This window comes from Ursus maritimus, unplaced genomic scaffold, assembly GCF_017311325.1.
Source record: "Ursus maritimus isolate PB19 unplaced genomic scaffold, ASM1731132v1 scaffold_3, whole genome shotgun sequence".
NCBI classification, from domain to species: Eukaryota; Metazoa; Chordata; class Mammalia; order Carnivora; family Ursidae; genus Ursus; species Ursus maritimus.
In genome coordinates this window covers 78,684,005-78,709,281 of record NW_024425563.1, presented here as the reverse complement: position 1 = coordinate 78,709,281, position 25,277 = coordinate 78,684,005, and the positions used below count along the sequence as shown (strand labels likewise).

At 37.1% G+C, this 25,277-nt stretch overlaps 1 protein-coding gene across 2 annotated transcripts in view; it reads right to left on the bottom strand.

Annotated features, from left to right (window-relative positions):
• CACNA2D1 (calcium voltage-gated channel auxiliary subunit alpha2delta 1) overlaps nt 1–25,277 on the bottom strand; it is a 480,944-nt gene that overhangs the window by 152,864 nt on the left and 302,803 nt on the right. For both annotated transcript variants that reach the window (XM_040644315.1, XM_040644316.1), the window contains exon 6: nt 14,088–14,217. In XM_040644315.1, the coding sequence (XP_040500249.1) occupies nt 14,088–14,217 (130 nt within the window). The remainder of the gene's footprint in view (nt 1–14,087; nt 14,218–25,277) is intronic.

Genomic DNA, 25,277 nt, shown 5'->3' with positions numbered 1-25,277 from the left:
CAAAATTCCTATGTGGAAGCCCTAATCCCCATGTAACAGCATTAGAAGTGCAGCCTTTGGGAAGTCATCAGAGATACAGGAGCTCATGAAGATAGAACCTTGAAGGTAAGATTAAGGTCTTCATAAGAAGAGAAAAAGAGATCAGACCTCACATGAGCTCTCTCTCTCCACGTGTACAAAGAGAAGTTCATTGGAGCACAGAGCAAGTTGGGTGGCCATCTGCAAACCAGATAGAGAACGCTCACTAGGAACCAAACCCACCAGCACCTTGATCTTGGACTTCACAGCCTCCAGAACCATAAGAAATAGTATCTACTGTTTAAGCCACTTAGTCTATGGTATTTTGTTTAAGTATACATAACTATAATAATATCAGTAGAATTCAAAGTCTTTGCAATTATCCATTAGGCTATACATGCATGACAAGGCCTCTGCTGCCTTATCCACAAGGCCTTCCCTTTATCTATTTTAAAATATCAACTCCCCACTCCCAACCTAGGAACTACCTAAAACCCTTCCTATTTTTACACAGAACATTTATCATTCTATCATATCGCCCATTCTATTGTTCATTTGCTCATTTTATGTTCCACTCCCATCCACAGGCAAAATAAAGAGAACATTTTGTAATTTTTCTACTCATGATACATACTGAACATATCTGAAACTAATCTCAAATTCGTAAACTTTCACTTAAATACAGGCTGCTTTTGAGGTTATTCAATAATACCGTGTTTAATAAAACTAATGTGGTCCAGGTTATCTTATCGTGACCTTTCTTAGATTTCTATGATAATACAAGATAGTTAATAAAATTTTACCTCAAACCTATAATACTGCTATATTATAAAAGTGTTATTTTTCTTAGCACATATAAATATAATCCATATTATTTGGTATTTTGAGAATAGAGCACAACTTTGATTTTTGTCTACAGGTTTTCTTTCTGAGCTAGCTCATAAATAATTCAAAATATTTGTTAAATATGCCAAAAACAGATTAAAGATACACTCACCAGATAATGGAAATCAAAATGTATCAACAATCATTAGAGTCAACAGAAAACAATGCATATTTCAAAACCAAACACTATGCGAAAAAACAATTTACCTCTATAGTTGATAGCTCTTGTCCCTTTTTATTAACTTTTAAAAATCTATTTTGGTTATAACCAAACCAGCTACATCCAAAGTAATCTACCTTATTCATAGTATTCATTCTAAGTTACACCAAATAATCTTATTCCCCATGGTTGCATTTCCTTCAAATCAGTTATTATCCAAGAACTCAAAATTTTACTCTTTAATTTCAGTTCATTAAAGACATATGGGACAAACTTTATTTCTAAGTTAATAACAATTTAAAAATTAAGATAGTACACTGAAAGTGAGTATTTTACCAATATTATGTAAAGTTTCTTCTTACAAGATGTATTTCGTGAACCAGTACGATAAAGTAACATCAGTCTAGTGAAATCTTCTCACATGGACTATAATTTGTTGAAAAAAAATGTTACACTTGTCAATCCAGCCTTTTGCCCAAGAGCACCAAATATACATATTTTTTTAAAAGATAGGTTTCATCTATCTTTACAACTATCAGAGCTATAAAGTCAGACAGCCTTATTTTAAGGATGCCAATCAATTAAAATATTAACTTTCTAAATCTATAAGAGATATTACCCACTTTATTACTTGTTGGAATAACAAAATGAGTTGTTTAAAACTAATGTAAACTATTAATTAGCACTCTATAATTAAATGATGTCCATCTCTTGCAACAGATTTGCTGTTAAAATTTATAAAGATGGAAAAGCTATACAATTGGCAGCAAAGGCACGTTAGCTTTTTCCTCTATATTTTATACTGATATCATTTTAGATACTATAGCTATAAACACAACATAAATGAACATCAAGATAAGCTGCAATGGCAGTATTAGTAATTTTAAGTAGTTCATTTATAAGAAGTATTGTTAGTAAAGCAAATGAGACTTTAAAAGACAATACAATTCCTGAAAATTCCATTTTCCTTTATCAAAATGAATACTCCCTTCCGATAAAAGTCCATTTTTTAATTTCTAAAATGGAAATAATTGCCTTGCTTATGTTCCAATGTTAGTGTGAGGACAAAAGTATTGAGTATGTCGAAATGTTATGCAATTTGGAGTTATTATTTTTCCTTATTACTGTAGATTCTTTTGGAACTATAATAATTCTATAAATAAAAATTTCTATTGATAGATTACTATAGAGCATTCTATGAAGACATTTCCTATAGTTGGATCTGAAGTGATTAAAAAATAAATTTCTTTAACTGAAACCAAACTGTCTGAATAATCAATCCTTCTTTTACTAGTTTTTATGGGTTTTTTGTTTTGTTTTAACAGTCCAACAGATAAATTGGATCTGAAAATGAAGTATGGCTTGAATGCCCTCTAAAATAAAAGTACCAACCAGTGAAATTCTCAAAAACGAACACTTTCAGATAGGATTCTAATTAAATGTACTACTCTAAAACTTTAAATATATCAATGAGCAAAGATAATCACATTTCAATTCTTGGGACTTTAAAAAGTAATTGCCTCTAAGAAATTAGAACATGAGATTCCTTATGAGAATATAGTCACACAACTGTCTTAGTGAAAGAAGAGACCGTTTTCTTCAGTTAAGCCTTCAATTAAAGTAAGCTTTCACATTTATTAAATTCAGAAATCTACAACAGTCCTGTAAATCTGATATGTTCCAATGAACTGCATGAAGAATACCAGTAATTATTAAGTTTCAAGATCTTGTTGACATTTCTGATTTTACTCCTGTGTCATTTACTCACACAGCCCATAACATGGAATATGAATTTCAAAAGAGTAGAGGCCAGGCAAGGTCAGAGTCTTACTGATGAGATTTCAGCAAAAGGGGAGAAGCCAGTATTAAGATAAATGAGACTAAATAAATAATCCAAGACAGAGCTTTTCCTTTTTTTAATTAAGACACATTCCCAAGTATGTCTTAGACTTCTGAAAACACCTATTTAAATATTTTATCTTATTTTCAAAGTCAAAGTATTTTTTATCCCCTGAGACTATTAAGACCCTCTTCTGCAGATGTGTACAGAGTTTATTCTAAAATGTAAAAAAACGGGAGGAGTTAAGATGACGGAGGAGTAGGAGACACCGTTTTCAGCCGATCCTCCGAGTCGAGCTGGATAGGTACGAGACCAGCCTGAACAACCACGGAACCAGCCTGAGACGCAGGAAGACGCATCTGGATCTCTACAAATGAACATCTCCAGCGCTGAGTATTGAGGTACGAAGCGGGGAGCCGTGAAACCGCACACAGATATTAGAAGATAAACAGAAGGGGGAGGGAGCCGAGGCGTTCGGGCGCCAGGAAGCGGTACCCACCTGCACGGGGGAGCGGGCGGGCTCAAGGATGGATCTCTACAAATGAACATCTCCAGCGCTGAGTATTGAGGTACGAAGCGGGGAGCCGTGAAACCGCACACAGATATTAGAAGATAAACAGAAGGGGGAGGGAGCCGAGGCGTTCGGGCGCCAGGAAGCGGTACCCACCTGCACGGGGGAGCGGGCGGGCTCAAGGACAGCACCGCAAAACAGCAGACTGAGACCGTGAGCCAGGAGCGCGCACCACCAGGCTTCTCATGGAACTCCGGAATCCCGGTGCGCTCAGTGGATCCAGACTGAGACCGGGAGCTCCGGGAGTGTGCGGGGGCGGCTGGCGGGGACAGAATCACAAAGGACAGAGACATGCCGGCCCTGGAAGTGAGGGCTGGGACGCCGGGTGTGGGGCGCACATCCCGGGACGCTGCAGGGTTGAGCAGCACCAACAGAAACAGAGTTAAAGTGGCCAGAACATTAGTAGAGAACGGGCCGCAATCCTTCTGTTCCGTGACAGAGGCTGAAATTTGGCCGCTGCTGCTCTGACTCTCAGAAGAGGCACAGCAAACCGCCAGGGAAAGCCGCCAGAGAACAAAAGCCTGGAAATACCGGCTCAGAGAGTGCCCATCCCCATCCTCCCTCGCAGGGGACACGGAGACTCTACCCAAACAGGGTTGCCTGAGTATTGGCGCGGCAGGCCCCTCCCCCAGAACACAGAAGGCAGGCTGAAAAATCAAGAAGCCCACAACCCGGGCGCCTGGGTGGCGCAGTCATTGAGCGCCTGCCTTCGGCTTAGGGCGTGATCCCGGCGTTCCGGAAAGGAGTCCCTCATCGGGCTCCTCCGCTGGGAGCCTGCTTCTTCCTCTCCCACTCCCCTGCTTCTGTTCCCTCTCTCGCTGGTTGGCTGCCACATAAATAAATAAATAAAATCTTTAAAGAAGAAGCCCACATCCCTAAGATCCCTATAAAACAAGGGGCACGGCCTGGGACCCAGTCAATAATTTGGGCTCTGGAAACCCCGCAACCTCTCTTCATCAGAATGACAAGAAGGAGAAGCCCCCCCCAGCAAAGAAAAGACAGTGATTCTGTGGCCTCTGCCACAGAAATAATGGATATGGATGTAACCAAATTATCAGAAATGGAATTCAGAGTAACGATGGTCAAAATGATGAGTAGAATTGAAAAAACTATTAACGAAAAGGTTACTGAGAATATAGAATCCCTAAGGACAGAAATGAGAGCGAATCTGACAGAAATTAAAAATTCTATGAGCCAAATGCAGGCAAAACTAGAGGCTCTGACGGCCAGGGTCGCAGAAGCAGAGGAACGGGTTAGTGAATTGGAGGATGGGTTAATAGAGGAAAAAATGAAAATAGAAGATGGTCTTAAAAAAATCCACGCCCACGAATGTAGGTTACGGGAGATTACTGACTCAATGAAACGATCCAATGTTAGAATCATCGGCATCCCCGAGGGGGTGGAGAAAAACAGAGGTCTAGAAGAGATATTTGAACAAATTGTAGCTGAAAACTTCCCTAATCTAGCAAGGGAAACAAACATTCGTGTCCAAGAGGCAGAGAGGACCCCTCCCAAGCTCAACCACGACAAACCTACGCCACGTCACGTCATAGTGCAATTCGCAAATATTAGATGCAAGGATACAGTATTGAAAGCGGCCAGGGCAAAGAAATTTCTCACGTACCAAGGCAAAAGCATCAGAATTACGTCAGACCTGTCTACACAGACCTGGAATGAGAGAAAGGGTTGGGGGAGCATATTTAAAGCTCTTTCAGAGAAAAACATGCAGCCAAGGATCCTTTATCCAGCAAGGCTGTCATTCAGAATTGATGGAGAAATAAAGACATTTCAGAATCGCCAGTCACTAACCAATTTTGTAACCACGAAACCAGCCCTACAGGAGATATTACGGGGGGTTCTATAAAAGTAAAAAGGCCCCAAGAGTGATACAGAACAGAAAGTCACAGCCAATACAAACAAAGACTTTACTGGCAACATGGCAACATTAAAATCATATCTCTCAGTAATCAGTCTTAATGTAAATGGTTTGAACCATCCCATAAAACGCCACAGGGTTGCAGATTGGATAAAAAGAAATGACCCATCCATTTGCTGTCTACAAGAGACTCATTTCGAACCCAAAGATGCATTCAGACTGAGAGTAAGGGGATGGAGTACCATCTTTCACGCAAATGGACCTCAAAAGAAAGCTGGGGTAGCAATTCTCATATCAGATAAATTGGATTTTAAACTACAGACTATAGTTAGAGATGCAGAAGGGCACTATATTATTCTTAAGGGAAGTATTCAACAAGTGGATATGACAATTATAAATATATATGCCCCCAACAGGGGAGCAGCAAGATACACAAGCCAACTCTTAACCAGAATAAAGAGACATATAAATAAAAATACATTAATAGTAGGGGACCTCAACACTCCACTCTCAGAAATAGACAGAACACCCTGGCAAAAACTAAGCAAAGAATCAAAGGCTTTGAATGCCATACTCGACGAGTTGGACCTCATAGATATATATAGAACACTACACCCCAGAACCAAAGAATACTCATTCTATTCTAATGCCCATGGAACATTCTCAAGAATAGACCATGTTCTGGGACACAAAACAGGTCTCAACCGATACCAAAAGATTGAAATTATCCCCTGCATATTCTCAGACCACAACGCTCTGAAATTGGAACTCAACCACAAGGAAAAATTTGGAAGAAACTCAAACACTTGGAGACTAAGAACCATCCTGCTCAGGAATGACTCGATAAACCAGGAAATCAAAAATCAAATTAAACAATTTATGGAGACCAATGAGAATGAAAATACAACAGTCCAAAACCTATGGGATACTGCAAAGGCAGTCCTAAGGGGGAAATACATAGCTATCCAAACCTCACTCAAAAGAATAGAAAAATCTAAAATGCAGTTTTTATATTCTCACCTCAAGAAGCTGGAACAGCAACAGAGGGACAGGCCTAATCCACGCACGAGGAAGCAGTTGACCAAAATTAGAGCTGAAATCAATCAAGCAGAAACCAGAAGTACAGTAGAGCAGATCAACAGGACTAGAAGCTGGTTCTTTGAGAGAATCAATAAAATTGACAGACCACTGGCAAGACTTATCCAAGAGAAAAGAGAAAGGACCCAAATTATTAAAATTATGAATGAAAAAGGAGAGGTCATGACCAACACCAATAAAATTCAAGGATTATTAGAAACTATTATCAGCAGCTATATGCCAAAAAACTAAGCAATCTGGAAGAGATGGAGGCCTTCCTGGAAACCTATAAACCACCAAGACTGAAACAGGAAGAAATTGATTTCTTAAACAGGCCAAATAATTATGAAGAGATTGAGTCAGTGATAAACAACCTTCCAAATAACAAAACTCCAGGCCCGGATGGTTTTCCTGGGGAATTCTACCAAACATTCAAAGAAGAAATAATACCTATTCTCCTAAAGCTATTTCAAAAAATAGAAACAGAAGGAAAGCTACCAAACTCATTCTATGAGGCCAATATTACCTTGATCCCAAAACCAGGCAAAGACCCCCTCAAAAAGGAGAATTACAGACTGATCTCCCTAATGAATATGGACGCCAAAATCCTCAACAAGATCCTTGGTAAGAGAATCCAACAGTACATTAAAAGGATTATCCATCGGGACCAAGTGGGACTCATACCTGGGATGCCAGTGTGGTTCAACATTCGCAAATCGATCAGCATGATACATCATATCAACAAGAAAAGACTCAGGAACCATATGATCCTCTCAATTGATGCCGAAAAAGCATTTGACAAAATACAGCATCCTTTCCTGATTAAAACCCTTCAGAGTGTAGGAATAGAGGGTACATTTCTCAATCTCATAAAAGCCATCTATGAAAAGCCTACAGCAAATATTATTCTCAATGGGGAAAAGCTGGAAGCCTTTCCCTTAAGATCAGGAACACGACAAGGATGCCCACTCTCGCCACTATTATTCAACATAGTACTAGAAGTCCTTGCAACAGCAATCAGACAACAAAAAGGGATCAAAGGTATTCAAATTGGCAAAGAAGAAGTCAAAATGTCTCTCTTTGCAGATGACATGATACTCTATATGGAAAACCCAAAAGAAGCCACTCCCAAACTATTAGAAGTTATAGAGCAATTCAGTAACGTGGCAGGATACAAAATAAATGCTCAGAAATCAGTTGCATTTCTATACACGAATAACGAGACCGAAGAAAGAGAAATTAGGGAATCCATCCCATTTACAATAGCACCAAAAACCATACGTTACCTTGGAATTAACTTAACCAGAGACGTAAAGGACCTATATTCTAGAAACTATAAATCACTCTTGAAAGACTTTGAGGAAGACATAAAAAGATGGAAAGATATTCCATGCTCATGAATCGGAAGAATTAACATAGTTAAAATGTCCATGCTACCCAGAGCAATCTACACTTTCAATGCTATCCCGATCAAAATACCAAGGACATTTTTCAAAGAACTGGAACAAACAGTCCTTAAATTTGTATGGAAACAGAAAAGGCCCCGAATCTCCAAGGAACTGTTGAAAAGGAAAAACAAAGCTGGGGGCATCACAATGCCGGATTTCGAGCTGTACTACAAAGCTGTGATCACAAAGACAGCATGGTACTGGCACAAAAACAGACACATAGACCAATGGAACAGAATAGAGAGCCCAGAAATGGACCCTCGGCTCTTTGGGCAACTAATATTTGATAAAGCAGGAAAAAACATCCGGTGGGAAAAAGACAGTCTCTTCAATAAATGGTGCTGGGAAAATTGGACAGCTACATGCAAGAGAATGAAACTTGACCACTATCTCACACCATACACAAAAATAAACTCCAAATGGATGAAAGACCTCGATGTGAGACAGGAATCCATCAAAATTCTAGAGGAGAACATAGGCAGCAACCTCTATGACATCGGCCAAAGCAACCTTTTTCATGACACATCCCCAAAGGCAAGAGAAACAAAAGATAAAATGAACTTATGGGACTTCATCAAGATTAAAAGTTTCTGCACAGCCAAGGAAACAGTCAGAAAAACTAAGAGGCAGCCCACGGAATGGGAGAAGATATTTGCAAATGACACTACAGATAAAGGACTGGTATCCAAGATCTACAAAGAACTTCTCAAACTCAATACACGAGAAACAAATAAACAAATCAAAAAACGGAAAGAGGATATGAACAGACACTTTTCCAATGAAGACATACAAATGGCTAACAGACACATGAAAAAATGTTCAAAATCATTAGCCATCAGGGAAATTCAAATCAAAACCACACTGAGATACCACCTTACGCCAGTTAGAATGGCAAAAATAGACAAGGTAAGAAACAGCAATTGTTGGAGAGGATGTGGAGAGGGGGGATCCCTCCTGCATTGTTGGTGGGAATGCAGGTTGGTACAGCCACTTTGGAAAACAGTGTGGAGGTCCCTTAAAAAGTTAAAAATTGAGCTACCCTATGATCCAGCCATTGCACTACTGGGTGTTTACCCCAAAGATACAGACGTAGTGAAGAGAAGGGCCATACGCACCCCAACGTTCATAGCGGCAATGTCCACAATAGCTAAATCGTGGAAGGAGCCGAGATGCCCTTCAACAGATGACTGGATTAAGAAGTTGTGGTCCATATATACAATGGAATATTACTCAGCTATCAGAAGAAATGAATTCTCAACATTTGCTGCAACATGGACAGCAGAGGAGGAGATAATGCTAAGTGAAATAAGTCAAGCAGAGAAAGACAACTATCATATGATTTCTCTCATTTATGGAACATAAGAACTAGGAAGGTCGGTAGGGGAAGAAAGGGATAAAGAAAGGGGGGGTAATCAGAAGGGGGAATGAACCATGAGAGACTATGGACTCTGAGAAACAAACTAAGGGCCTCAGAGGGGAGGGGGGCGGGGGAATGGGATAGACTGGTGATGGGTAGTAAGGAGGGCACGTATTGCATGGTGCACTGGGTGTTATATGCAACTAATGAATCATCGAGCTTTACATCGGAAACCGGGGATGTACTGTATGGTGACTAACATAATATAATAAAAAAATCTTTAAAAAAAATAAAAAATAAAAAAATAAAATGGAAAAAAATTCACAAAATTAAAAACTTTTGCAATATACTAAGAAAAAAATCTATGTATACCATGTCACAATACTATTTTTAAAATTATGTTCAGATTCACTCTGTGTCCTTTTTCATGTCTGTTCAGCATATAACGGATGAGGACTTTATATATGTGATTTCAACTAAAAAAAAAAATTCAAATAGGAGAAAACAAAAAAAAAGTAAGAAAATAAATATTCTCATGTAGAACACATTGTCTTACTAACTCCAGTGGACAATTCTGTCTACCAAATAACCTAAGAGTTAAAATTAACTCAAAAGTAAAATATCAAGAATTTCATTTATTATAGTGATTAAAAAAAGACTGGAACTAGACTTTATTTGGAGTCTGACCCCATCTTTATTAATAATATAGCCTTTCCTTAAAGACTGCTTCAGTTTTCCCTTCTTCAAAATTACTTTAACAATGTTATAGTAAACAAAGGAGACAGTACATTAAAAAAGGATAGCATGGAGTCAACCACTACTAACTCAAAAGAAATGATGTTATTAATGAACCAGGCCAATGGAATTGTGGAGTCTTCTGACCCTTGCTGTTCACAAAATGTATGCACAAGGTAATTTACTAGACTGGTAAATTAGGTGCTAATTTTCTATGGAAAATAATGAGAAATCTATTTTTTTCATTTATTTCTCAAACATGTCATTGAGAAACTAAGCAAAGTCACTTTGTCTTTATTTTTTCTGGGTAACCTACTCCTGAGGAGATATCTTTCTCCTACTTGCATCCTTCCAATACTTTAACAAGAATCCCTAAGTTGCAAGTTGAAAAGCAGTGTGAAAAATCTCATTTGGACGATTAGTTCCTGCATTTAAAGTTATTCTATAGGACTATGGCCCCACACTGTTAATCATGATCAGCTTCAGGAGGTGTGACTGCTGCAGACTTCGATTTTCTATGTTAAATATGTAGGCTATATTAAAATTTGTTATCATGGTGTATGGTTTTTTTTTGGGGGGGGGACTTTTAAAAAAATGTGTAAAATACCCATATCTTTCCTTGAGAATTTAATAAAAAAAACCTTGAGGATTTCTTGACAATCCCTATTAGATTGCCTGAACCACAAGGAAATTTTTCTACAGAGAGGAAAAATGATTTACTTCTCTATAGGAATGTGAGTGAGAGAACGTATGAAGAGCCTCATTATTTTCTGTGTCCGAAGGAAAGGAACTGGGCTGGGGGGGCCAGCGGGGTAACAGAGTCTGTATACCATACTGGGTCTGAAATGTGTCTCCTGTGCCTACTAGACCAGAAAGTAAGCTCCAGGCCTTAGAGAGGCACCCTATGTGCCATACAAATCATTCAGTTTGCTCAAGTTCTCCTCTTTCCCAAGTTACACCAGTGAAGGGTGCCCATGTCCAGCAAAGAACAGTGCTGTGGCCCACTGGCTCTTTCTACCCTATCCAACATGGGGAGAAGTGGGTAGAATTAGCACTGAGACAAAGCTCTTCAAAACACCCATCCCAACTTCCCCAAACCACTACACCACAAATAAGCTGATTAAAACCACAATACAGTTAACCTTATTATTTTCCCTTCTCTTCTTTGGGAATGACAAACAAACAATCATCTATGGACATTCTCAGACAATCTATCTTGACTGCTGATCCTGGACAGACCTCTTCTCCAAGAACATAAGAGGTTAAGTAGGTAGGTAGGGTTCGAGTCATTATTTTAGTCCTGGTGGTTCTTGCTTTAATTTCTTTTACGTACAAGTTTCCACGCAAATACGTATTTTAACAAAGTGTTCCATAGATTATTAAAAAAAGTCAGTGACTTGAGTATCTTCTTGATAATGATACTGATTTTCAGTAAGGAAAAATAATCCCCAAATAGGAGGCAACAAAACAGAAATACAATAATGACGGCTTTCTAACAAATTGAAAACACTGAAGTTGGCCTCAAGTTTCTTCAACATAGTAATATAGGACAAACAAACAAACAAAAACAACAACAACAACAACAAAGTACCAGGATATCCATAGAGTATTGACAAAAAAAAAAATATTGTGACTCACAACTTCTATATCTAGCCAGTGTGTTCTTCTAACATGAATTCAATAGAAAGATATAATCTTAAAAGTTCTAAGATTATTTTGTTGGCATACCCGACAAACAATTGGTGATAAAAAATTTGAAATGAAGGTGGATGAAATAATATTTTCTAAAAAATGAGAAACAATCATATAACTCAGTATTGTCTGAATAGTTGTAACAGTTACAGAATGTAATTACAAATATCAAGATAATTCTTTTAAAAAGTACAAAATGGGGGCGCCTGGGTGGCACAGTGGTTAAGCGTCTGCCTTCGGCTCAGGGCGTGATCCCGGCGTTATGGGATGGAGCCCCACATCAGGCTCCTCTGCTATGAGCCTGCTTCTCCCTCTCCCACTCCCCCTGCTTGTGTTCCCTCTCTCGCTGGCTGTCTCTATCTCTGTCAAATAAATAAATAAATAAAAAATCTTAAAAAAAAATAAAAATAAAAAGTACAAAATGATCAAAGTTAAAAAAAAAAAAAATCTGAACCTAAATCCCAGGCAATTCCTAAAAGGACTCGGAATTAACAGTAGTGCTAAACTGTAAAAAAGTCTGTTTAATTCTCATGTAACAACAGAAACTACCTATAAACATTTTGTTTCTATTATCGATAAAGAAAAATCACACATGCAGTATCTTAAAAGAATTCATTGGAAAAAAACACCATGTACTTCTTTAAAAATCAAAAACAATGAATACAATAATTTCATCAAGATGAAATTTGTTATGAAAAGAATTCTACATGCATTTCAAATTCCCTTTTAAACAATCTCACAGTGAATCCAAATTACAATTATCATTTATGTTTTTATATATTTTTATTTATATATTACACATTTATTTGTAAGAAAATTTTTCTATCATTTATCATTCCCTTTTAAACAATCTCACAGTGAATCCAAAATATAAATGATAATTAGCATTACTAGTCCCTGTACTTAGTCCCCTGTGCTTAAATAAACTTCAATTGTAATTAACAGTAAAAACAAATATTTAAATAGCACCTACTTACTAGGCTGGAAAACAAGTACATTAACTTATTTTATCCTCAATCTTCTTTTAGGTTAGTAATCTTATTCCCATTTCATATGTGAGAAAATGCTCAGAAATTTAAAGGATTTGCCAAAGGAAAAAAAAAATACTGGAGGGGTGCCTGGGTGGCTCAGTTGGTTAAGGGTCTGCCTCGGCTCAGGTCACGATCCCAGGGTCCTGGGATAGAGCCCTATGTCCTGCTCCCTGCTCAGTAGGGAGCCTGCTTCTCCCTCTTCCTCTGCCTGCCACTCCCCCTGCTCATGTGCACTGCCAAATAAAAAAGGAAATCTTTAAGAAAAAGAAAAAAATACTGCAAAGGTGCACCTGGGTCACTCAGTCACAAGCATCTGCCTTTAGCTCAGGTCATGATCCTGGAGTTCCAGGATCTAGCCCCACTTCTGTTCCTCCCTCTCCATACCCTCCCCTCACCCCCGCCACTTGCACTCTCTCTCAAATAAATAAAATCTTAAATTAAAAAAAAAATACTGTAAAAATTTAGCTTTGAACTCAGACCATCTGGCTCCAGAATCCAGGCAGTTCTGGATACCCAATCCACCCTACAGCTTCTCTAATGAAGGGGAATAGAAGAAACATACTTTTAAAAATCTCAAATGGTCCTTTCTTCTTAGTAATTACTTAGGCAAGAAGGCAGAGTAGGAACTGGTTAGAGAATGGAGAACATGGAACACCAGAACTATGATTGAACAAAGACCCTGCTTTCTGACTCTCGGGTGGTCCTCACTGATAATAGATTGTCCTAGTCAGATTCGCAGGCTCTGCCCTTACTAATATATAGGGTTTCTCTGGGATTCCACTGGCACAAGCTCCCTGCCCTGAATCTTCCTAAGGAACTTATTCCCCTCCCTTTCTCTCAGTGAAGGCTTCTCAAGCTTCCACTCAGAGGTTCTCTATTTCTTTACTCTTTCCCCAACATTTATCTTGAGCCCACAATATGTTGAGAGGCAGGTATTTTTTTATTTATATCCTAGGGTAAGACAGGCAGACACACACAGAACACCGTAAGATGGGATTTAAAACAGCATGGTCTAAAATGTATCGCTCTTTCCCTTTACAGTTTAAGTATATTTTTATTTGTGTGCACTTGTGCTATGTAATTTTGATTTTTTAAAAATATATTAATTTTCAGTTTCAATGGTAATTGGGAAGGCAGAATTACTTACTCAATAATAGTGTAGAAGGACATCTCCAATGGACGCAGACTCTCCTACAAATATTCACATGGTGAAGCTATATGAACATAAACTGCTCATGAAAATCAACTTTCTTCTTTTACAGACAGTTGACCACAGACTCTTAAATGACATGTAAACAAAACGGTATCCCATTTGTTCCTTTTTCTTCCCCAAATCGGAGATACAAAAGACAGACAAGAGCATGGTATTCCAACAATTGTTAAATTCTTTTACTTACAGCCCTCATAGATGTCCGTAGGAATATGGACTGCGGCATGTTGATAGGATATCTGTCGTCCAAAATTAGCATCATCAATAAAAACAGGTTTTATCCTCTGGCTGCCTGGCTCACTCTCATTTTTTTCAGGCTGTATCAGAAAATTTAGACAATAAAAAGAATATTACAACTTGAGATAACAGATACTGTCTCACATTCCTGTCTTCCTTTGACAAATGCCTGGTCTTCAAAAAAACAGATCTACAAGAATATTTAAAAATACAGTACCATGATGACATCTAGACTTAATGTGGTACTTGTTTTGCAATATATAGAAATATCAATAATTATATTGTACACCTGAAACTAATATGTTATATATTAAATACAGAGTAAAAAAGGAAACCATGTAGAAAAAACATTGTAAAAAAATATAGCACCATAATGACATCAGATACACAAATTATATTCAGGTATCAGAATTAGCACTATACTTATATTATTCACATTAAAATCTAACTTCTCTCCTCATTTCTTCAATGCTGGAGTCAGGCAGGATCAACCTGAGGGGACCAGAGCTTTTTCACAAGCAGTACTTATTAAAATGTACATTTATAGAACAGGATAAATTCCTTTAAACACAATTGAATTAAAATTATCCCTCGATACATATTTCACTATCTATGCTACTAAATTTTTATTATGCGGTTGAGGATAATTCTTGGTTTGACAACTCATGATAAACATGACTGCAAAAAGATAGCAATGAAGGATTATTTTTTTATCATGTTCCTTTGATTTTTGCACATTTTCCAGTTGTAACAATTTTTGTTTTAAAAATAAAGTATACTGGAAAAGATCTTTTGTAACTAAGCACTATTGAATCCTAACTGCAACCATTTTGTCTCCTGAGGTAGGAGGTAAGGTCTAATCAATAATGATTCAAGAAAAGCCCACAGGAGTTTAAGGTTGAGAATTAATTTTCTACCTATTCAAACTAGGCTTTTGATACTGAATTACCTTATTACCCTCCCCTAGCAGGAAACTGAGAATCGCCTTCACTGATCCAAAATGCATCTCTGTAACGTTTTTTGTTGCTGTTGTTTTGGCTAATTATGTTAATTTTTCCCCCATTTCAAATACAGTTGTTTTAAACTCTGCCCTTTTTTAAAAATTAAGTTCAGATCTGTATTTTCAACTCAATGTTGGAAACTGTTTTCCATATTCCAAAGGTAATCTCCTCAAAACCAAACTGAAAAACAATCACATTTGACTCTTTTCGGCAGCACACTACAGTGATGCCAGCGATAACAAGAGAAAGACATAACTGGACAACCAGAAAATTTCCTAAGAAGGCTGGAAGACAGTGCCAACAACATAAAGTCAGCAGGTTTACAAAGAACTGTGTCCAACTGTCCATACAGCCCCAAACACTGAAATGATCAAATAACACATCAGTATCCTGAGATATTAGGACACGTGTACGTGTGTGTGTGTGTGTGTGTGTGTGTGTGTGTTTATTTTTTCCCAGGGAAAATACAACGTTGGAAATATTTAGACATAGATATGAGCAATATGGCCTTAAACAACAAAAACAAACAAAAAAACCCAATGGCTTCCAAAGCAGCAAATCCAACCCATCATCAGGTAATGAAATCAATTTCACAGGTACTTAATAAGCCAAGTTATTCTTTAAATGAAACATTAAACTCAGTTATGACCAAATTATTTAAGTGAAACGTACTTTATTTTTTTTAAAACAAATTTTAAGACTTCATTTGTCAGAGAGAAAGAGAGAGAGAGTGCAAGCAGGGGGAGTAGCAGGCAGAGGAAAAAGCAGACTCCCTGCTGAGAAGGGAGGCCTATCTGAGATTTGATCCCAGGACCCTGAGATCATGACCTGAGCTGAAGGCAGACGCTTAACCGACTGAGCCACCCAGGCATCTCTAAGTGAAATATATTTTAAAAATATATAAAAGTACACTCTATATATTATGATGTAGAGCTATTTTGTGAAATTTGTGTTTCTGATAGGACTGTGTATATATGTGCATATATATGTACCATATGTGCATAGTTAGACTGTGATGTAGACTGTAAAACAGGTCATTGACAAAAATATTTGAAAACTGATCACTGATTTATTTTATATGAAAGCCATGAATATCTAATAGTTAACCCACAAAGAAATTGAATATATAATAACAAAACAGTAGTGTTTCAAGTCTAAAATTTGGAAAAAAATACCTTCACACAGGTATCATTAATCATACTCTTTTCTAAAAGAAAGGTGGGGGGTACGTGCGCGCATGCACCGCGTGGAGAAGAAAGTGAAGCGTTATAAGGAAAATAGAAACCAGAGAGCAAAAGGAATTCTGAATCTAACACATCAGCCTTGACTGCAATAGTTATTTAATAAAGAATGAAAATAACCGGGATTCAGCTGTGGATTCAACCACAGATTCTAACACATTTAAAAACTCACCCCGGGGCACCTGGGTGGCTCAATCGTTAAGCGTCTGCCTTAGGCTAGTCATGATCCCAGGGTCCTCGGATTGTGTCCCGCATGGGACTCCCTGCTCAGCGGAAAGCCTGCTTCTCCCTCTCCCTCTGCTTGTGTTCCCTCTCTCGCTGTGTCTTTCTCGTCAAGTAAATAAAATCTTAAAAAAAACCACACACACACACACACACAACTCATACTCCATTGTCTGTTCCTGAGCACTACTGACTTGAATAAGGAAAGGGGAACATTAAAACAAAGAACTTTCAACAATAAGCTGAATGTAAAGAGGACACCAACTACGAATGATGTCCCTATTTTTCTCATCTGAAAATATTCTGAAAATCTCAACATTCACAATGGTTTCTCGAAGTATGGTCCTTAGAGAAGCAGCAGCCACTGAAATTTGTTAAATGTGGGCTCTCATGTCCCAATCCTAGATCTACTCAGAAACGCCACGGAAGGGCGGAGCAATCCGCAGGGTAACAAGCCCTCCAGGTGATCTGGTACTCGCTAAAATTGGGGGTCCACTGTTTTAAAAAAATAACAGTTTAAATTAGTCACACGCTTTTACTTGGAACTACTAATGAAAAAATTCGGGTTGATCACTACTATGCATATCAATTAATTTTTTTTTAACCCTCCACGTGTAAGTTTTATTATTTGCGAATAGAAGCATGCAAATGGTAATACGGTGAGGAATATTTGTCACAAGATGTTTTCAAAACGGAGTGGCGCCTGGCCCCGTCAGCTGACTGTCCAACTCTTGGTTTCAGTTCTGGTCATGATCTTAGATCAAGGCGCCTCTCCCCCCAACATTGTCTGCCTGAGATTCTCAATCTCCCTCTCCTCTGTCCCTCCCCCTGCTTATACGCGCGCCTGCTCTCCCTTCTCCCTGTGTGTGCTCTCTCTCTCAAATAAATTTTTTTTTAAAAAAGAGTTGTTTTAAGAGACAAAAATCCTTCAAGATACTCTAGGGGCTAGTGCCATACTGACCAAAGTTGGGGAAATGCTGTTCCATTACGAAACAAACCACACTGGCACAGCAAAGGCTCTGAGACAGGACTCACTCAAGAGTTTAACCCAGCGTTCTCAAGCTTACGTGAACCTGGGATTTTGTTTTCCATTTAATACCTCTTACAAAGAGCACACTTACAAAATCCCATAGAAAAGCCGAGTGGGAAGCACGGTGGTTGAAAGATTTGGTTCTACGCTGTTGCATTAATAACTTCAGGCTTGAGCTACTCACCATTCCTTGGCCTTCAGTTTTCTGACTTACAAATAAATGAGGTAAGGCTATAGGTGGTGCTTTTATCTCGTGGGCCTAATCAGAATCACCTGGGGAACCTCAGGACCCACCAATGAAGACGTGATCACAATGAGGAGGCTGTCCTTTGAAAGAATCTCTCAGCTGGCTCTAATATTTTCTCCTATCTTAAATTAAGAACCCTCAAGCTAAGAATCTGTAGTCATTTTCAGGTCTGAAAAAATTATAATCCCGTCTCTATAATTTTAGAAAATCACACATACTTTCCATAAGCCTACCTTTCCCAGAGATTCCATTTACATCTATTTCTAGCCAATTTTACTAGGCATATATGAAAAGTAGAAGGATCAGATGATGGATAATAGATAATGAAGTACACGCGTGTATTAGGGTTAGGAATGTGTGGATATGTGCAAGTATTTCATTCATTCAGTCACTTGAGACTTATTTGTTGGTAGACTGAAGGAGAGAAGGATTTATTGATATTATGTTTATAGAAATGCCACTTATTATCTAAATCTGGAAACAAGTTAAATGTTCAACAATAGCAAAATGTCACAATTATTACAGATACAATTGTGTGTTATTAAGTAATATAAAAGAGTAATTACATTGGAATGCATATATAAATTATGTTCATTTAAAAATGACTTTAAGCATAAAAAGGAAATATTAAGCAAAAAGAAGGAAAAAAAGGCCTATTACTTTTTTTAAAAGATTTTATTTATTTGAGATAGTGAGCAAGAGAGCACGAGTGGGGGGGGAGGCAGAGGGAGAGGAAAAAGCAGGCTCTCCACTGACTAGAAGGTCGATCCCAGGACCCTGGGATCATGACCTGAGCTGAAGATAGACGCTTAACCTATTGAGTCACCCAGGTGGCACCAAGGCCTCTTATTTTGAGAGAAAGAGAGGTAGAGGGAGAAATGAATGGATGAGTATAAAGCAAACCATATAAGCACTATGGTTGGTTTTCTATTTATGAGATATAAATATATATTTCATGTTTGTGTTTTCTTGTTTTTTTCCAATATACAATGAACATGTATTTTTAATTAAAAAAACTTAATTTTTGTTTTAAGCCCTTTGTAGAGTGATTTTAAGTATTGTATGATTATCTTACAAAGATAAAAGTTGTTTACATTTCCTCTGAATCCTCTCACTCTTAAAAAGAGTAAGTTTTAAATACATTTTATGGAGATTCTTGCACTTTTAAGTTACCATATAAAGAGCTTTTAGGAATAACTTTAAAACAATAATGTCGTTTTCAAAATATAAAAAAAATTATTAATGTACTTCTCAACTTGTATAATCATGTGTCAGAACTAGTTTTAATGCACAGTTGATAAATATGGCTGCTCTCCATGGTTCTTCCTGTTGTAGTCTCCATAAACTGAAATAATTCCATGAAAATATTAGACCTTCTAAATGTAACTCATTTATTTCCTTAAACTTATGAGATTACTGTAACTTACATATGATATCCTCATAAGTCATGTCTTTGCCATCTTGATATATTATGGCATTATATAGTGTAATGAAAATATAGCAAGTATTAGAAACAAAAAAAAAGTGAGAAAAGGAATTTGGAGAAGAGCCTCTTAACATTTTTTTTTAATATGTTAACTAAAAATTTCAAATAAATTCTCCTCCTGGAATTAAGATTTCCTATTTACCAGAATACACAGGAGAAAAAATAAGTATATCTCTTGCCAACATTTTTCCCCCAAAATATCTCTCTTGGATTCTCCAGGCTACCCTATATTGAAGTGTACAGAGAAACTAAGCAGGCCTATTCTAAAATGTTTTTGAATGCATTTATTAGAACACATATGTGAAACATGAGAAGTATGTTTCTCATACTATTCATTCTCAATATAAATAATCTGTCGTTAAATAATACATCAGATCACTCAGAGACAAAGTACAGGCCAGTGTTGGATGGGTAGGCCATTCAATTTTACAAGCAGTACATGTTAGCAAATCTATTTTGGAAAGTCAAGATGATAAGTCTACGACAGATACAAAAGGCTCTTGCATATTTAATATGCAAATTTATCTCAAATGAAACATTCTTAGAATTGGTTATTTATACTAAAACATTTGCTTTTAATAATGTTTTAACTTTTTCATGTTAACTTTTATTAAAATGTAAAAAAAATTCTGATAGCAGAATGTTCAGAAATTAAGTTTATATATTTTACCTAAATTGCAATTGAAAGTATCTTAATCACTTTGTCACAATTCAGACTACACATGCTTAATTAGAAACTCTGTTCACAATCATACTATGGCTAAGTTTAACCCCCCTGCTCTTTGCTATTTTTTGTGTTCCACAGCACTGTGAGAAAGCTAGTTGGCACTGAGAAAGAATGGTTCACTGAAACTCTTTATAGAAGTATCACAATTGGTATCTCTATTTCCCTAATGAAAACAAAGAGTTAAATGAATGAGTTCGCGTGTAATGATCCAAATTCTTTCATAACTAGAGACTATAGCCTGGTGTACAATTCTCCATATGTATTTTAAAATTTCCACCTCTAAACACATTCTTTTCTTTTTCACAACTGTTTCATAGATACTATTTACAACAGAGATCTGCAACTTTGACAATGTAGCCTTAACTGATTTTAGATTTTATTTTTATTTTTTTTTAGTTTTACTGGTATTCCCAGTATCAAATAAAATCTTGGATATATATAATACACCTTTAGGCATGGCCTTATCATCTAATATAAATAATTACCATGTATGTATTATATTTAAAATAGACTTTCTTAGTCACTAAATCTGAAAAGTCTGGTATACCAGCATGTTGGTATCAGCTCCATGGATTAAAAAGCAAGGTTGCCTGTGTAACCACTAGTTGACCCTTGGTATCTAAGCATTCTGTGATGCTCCATTAGTTAAGGCTGGGCACCTGTTCTGACCCTACAGAGGAAAGGCTCCTTTTTTTTTTTTTTTAAGATTTATTTATTTGAGAGAGAGGAGGGGGAAGGGGTAGAAGGAGAGGGAGAGACAAATCTCAAGCAGACTCCCTACTGAGTGCAGAGCCCGACCCGGGGCTCGATCCCCCAACCCTGAGCCAAAACCAAGAGTCAGCTATTTAACCGACTTAGCCACCCAGGCGCCCCGAAAGCTTCCCTTTCAGTAAATCATTTGCATCAATTAGAAACGGAGATTCATCAAAGCAGCTGCCAGCTGACCATGCTCAATTAATGAATAATGAAGAGAGAGAAAAAGGTGCTGAGCGTCATCCAGCCTTAATCATTCTGGTCAGATTGTAAAGCCAGGCTGAATATTAAATAATGAATCCAGTTACAGCGGCAGTAAGAACATTGCTGCGTCTCCTGAGTTAATTGATTTGCGATGCTATTTTCACCTTGAGGATGCTATGACTCAGGGAAGTAGCCACTAAATGACCAGTGTTAGAAAGGAAACATGCGTTGGAGGACACAGTCTAAATTACACAGTAAAGACTTCAATATAACATTTGAATTTTGTTTTACTGAATCATAACAAGAATAAAAATTTTAAATTAATTTAATAAATGGCCATATTGTTCTTGCAGAAATGTATGATTTTAGCTAATCATAAAATGAAGAAATATGTTCATGAAGAAACAAAGGTTTTTTTTTAAATGAATTCAGAGGACTTCCCAGTTCTTCAGGTAATTAAAAAGTTATAATTCCTTAGCTTTACCCTTTAGCAGAAAAACTATGGCATTAATTCTTCAGAGGCAATTTACTCAATGCATTAATAAAAGAATGTTTTAAAGTTAACAAGAAAAGCAAATTTATAATATTAGTGGTCAAAAGAAAATTGAAGAAACAATTCTAGCTCTTAAAGATTAGATTCACTGTTAAGCCTCCACATATTCTTCTATTACTAATGATGACATAGAAAAGAGAAAGAAAAAACGGTCCGAAATAAGCAGAATTTGGGGGGGAAAGGAAAGAGTAAGCAGCTGAAATTCCCCAATAACAAAGACAGCAAGTTAAAAAATACTGCTATTAAAGCAATATATATATATATATATACATATATATATTTTCCATTTGTGTCAACTATACATCAATTAAATATTTATATACTACTTTCTAAATGGGACAGCGAGTCAAAAACAAGTATGAATGTGAAATAAAATACATAAAACAACTAAATTAACTGAAAAAGGGATACTGATCACTGCAATAACTTGTTCATTAAATTACATTTTACAAGTCAAAATAGACATTCCTTAAATAAAGTATGTTGAGGTTGCTTGCTGAAGGTTACCATGATAAAAAGCTAAAATACAGAATCCAAGACATCCTCAAAATAAGATTGATGTATTTTAGTTTGCATGATGGATGAATGCATGTAAACCACCTATCCTAGGACCTAGCACCCAGGGAGAATGAGAGCCATTAGAATCCCGATAAGTGTGTAAGGTAAGTGTGATCACAAGAAGGCCTTGGGGCTGGTTTAAATCATGCCATGTAGTATGAAATCTTCAAATCACCAGCATTAGTAACGCATGTCACACTATCACATGTATGTACACTTAAGTAGATCTTTTTATTTTATATTAAATATGGTTATTTAAATATGTATATTTTTATATATAAATATGTAAACTAAATTTTGAAAAAAGGCTGATAGGATATTTTTCTCTGCTAAGGAATTATGAAATGGTATCTTAAGATATGAAAAGAACTATGTGATTTTAGAAAGTCTCAAAGTTCAATACAGCACTGCCCCCACGGAAACCATATAGTCTTATATATATTATATCATAGAAAATGAAACATTTAAGTGAGGCCATTTTATTTCTAAAAATTTAAAAGCACATTTTTATACATATTAGAACAGACAAATACACTTTATAAAATATTGTCAGGGCAAAAGATGCTTAAAAAACTGCAAGGTAAAATCAATTATTCTCTTAATATCCAAAGCAAAAACTGCCTAAGGCCATGTAACTAAGGGATAGTCAGAGCACCCAGACTCCAGGTCTCCACTATCCCACCAAACTTAAATGACACGAATACCTGTGTATGGCCTGCAAGACTCCGTATGTGTGCATTTCCTGCCTGACAACTCTTCCTGTTCTCCATATCCTTGCTCATTATGTTCCTGCCATACTGGCCTGTCTTCTGGTCCTTCCACATATGCTCTTCCTGGTCCAGACGTTCTTGCACTTGTTGTTCCCTTTGCCTGGAATGCTTTTCCTGCCCCCCCCCCCACCTTTTTCATAGGACCAGGGCATTCTTCAGGTCTCAGATGAAAAATCCTTTCTTGGAAATCCTCCATCTAAATTACCCTCCAAAGAATCTTGAATATATTACCCCATTTATCACCTGTAGAGCACTAATCTAACTGTACTTATTTAACCGTTTCTTTGCTCTATGTTTGCTGTCTCACTACACTAAAACATAATCTCCCTGAGGGCAGGAGACCTCACTGACATTGTTCAGTTGTATCCCTGGCACCTAGCACATCGCTTAGAACTTTGCTTGCCACATTAATGTTTTCTGAGTGAATAAATAAACTTGAACTTATGTTTCCTGATCCCCAAACTTATGCTTTTTCCATTACACTAAGAAGCAAGCACAAAATTGGAAGCAGTTTGGTAAATGGACAGACAGTGCCTCAGTCAGGAATCTAGGTTCTCATTTTCATTTCAACTCTGAATCCTCACCTTTCCTCCCTCCCTCCCTCTCTATACCTTCCTTCCTTTCTTTTTTTAAAGAGAGGGAAACAAGATCTGTAAGGATCCTTCTAGCTCTGAAAATTCTAAATCTGCAATCAATGAATTTGAACTTAAACTGTTACCAAAAAAAATTTTTTTTTTTTAATGCCAAGTAACTGAAGAACATGTAAATGGTGGAATGCTCGTATAAAGAAGCATTGACCAAGGGCATCTCCTGAGAACCAAAGCCAATGCCCCTATCTGCATCTTAATTTAGGGAAATATATTTGTAGCACACAGCTACAGACATCAGTCAGACAATTTGTAGGCGAAGATGAATTAAAACATTAAGTTGGGCTTTAACTCCTCAATTTCACAGATTTCATTCTTTGTTACTTCCTTCTAGTGTTAATTGAGGCCATCGTTTTGATAAGAACTTAAATAAAATTGAATGTCCCATGTGTTTGTGGTCTCCAAGAGAATTCACTGGAGGGTTGGAAGAAGACATCAGAACTTATATCTATTTCTAGCAAATGAAATAAAAAAATATTAAAGTCTGCTAATACATACTATACGGATCGACACTGGCGCTCCCCTCCCTCCGCCTTACTAACTGCTGTGCGCTGGTCTCACGTCACCTGTCACACTCCAGGTGCCACAAGGAGAAAGTGGAAACCCCTCACACTGACGGGTTAAGAGCTGTCTTCTCACTGGAAAGTCGCTTTCAATGTAGTATTCTACGCTTGGCATGTAAATTTACCTGTTACCTTCTATGGTTTAACCCATTTCACATGGGCCAGTAATTTTAAAAGATTTCTGCAAATTAATAACGATCGAAGATGAAATTCTAGAAACGGAAGTTGCACTGAACAAAAAAGAAATGACAGAGATGATGCTCCTATTTCCAGCACTAATTCTTCTTTAGCCTTATGACAACATAAAAACTATGGTCCAGTTAGTTCAATTAGGCAAGTTAGTCAAAAAAGTTAATATTATCAAAACTATTATAAATTTGGATTTATATTTACTGCTGATAACAATGCCCCGTGTTCATGTGGCTTGTTGAGATATTTCCCATGGTAATATGAAGTCATCACTAACAAAGGTATTTAATAACTAATCATCCAGAAAAAATGCTTATGCTTTTTCTTACAGTGATTTTTAATACCATATGCCACCTAAACTAATACTTTGTAAAGTCTCACTAAACATAAAGCCTCTTTTGAGGCTTGTCAACATATTAGTTCAGTAGTACATATATAGAATTTGTAAGTAAATATTCTTATATCAGGAGGTGTATTTAGTTTTTAACTGATTTGTAGGTGCAAACCAAAAAAAGGTTGAAGATACCATCCAAAACAATCCAGTCCCCATCTTTGTTCACCCTACAAACTTTAACACAGAGTAAGTATAAAATGCCCACATGCCAGTGACTTTTCCAAACTTAATAAATGTTCACTGAGCTCTAAATATATGTACCATACACTACTTCTGAAAAGAAAGAACTAGGGGCACCAGGGTGGCTCAGTCAGTTAAATGTCTGACTCCTGATTTCAGCTCAGGTCACGATCTCAGGGTCATGGGATTGAGCCCCATGTCGGGCTCTGCACTGGGCATGGAGCCTGCTTAGAATTCTCTCTCTCTCCCTCTGCCCCTCCACCTGCTGGCTCTACTTCACTATGAATGAATGAATGAAATGAATGAATGAATGAAAAGAAAGAACTGGGTGTGAAATCTTTTTTTTTTTTAAGATTTTATTTATTTATTTGACAG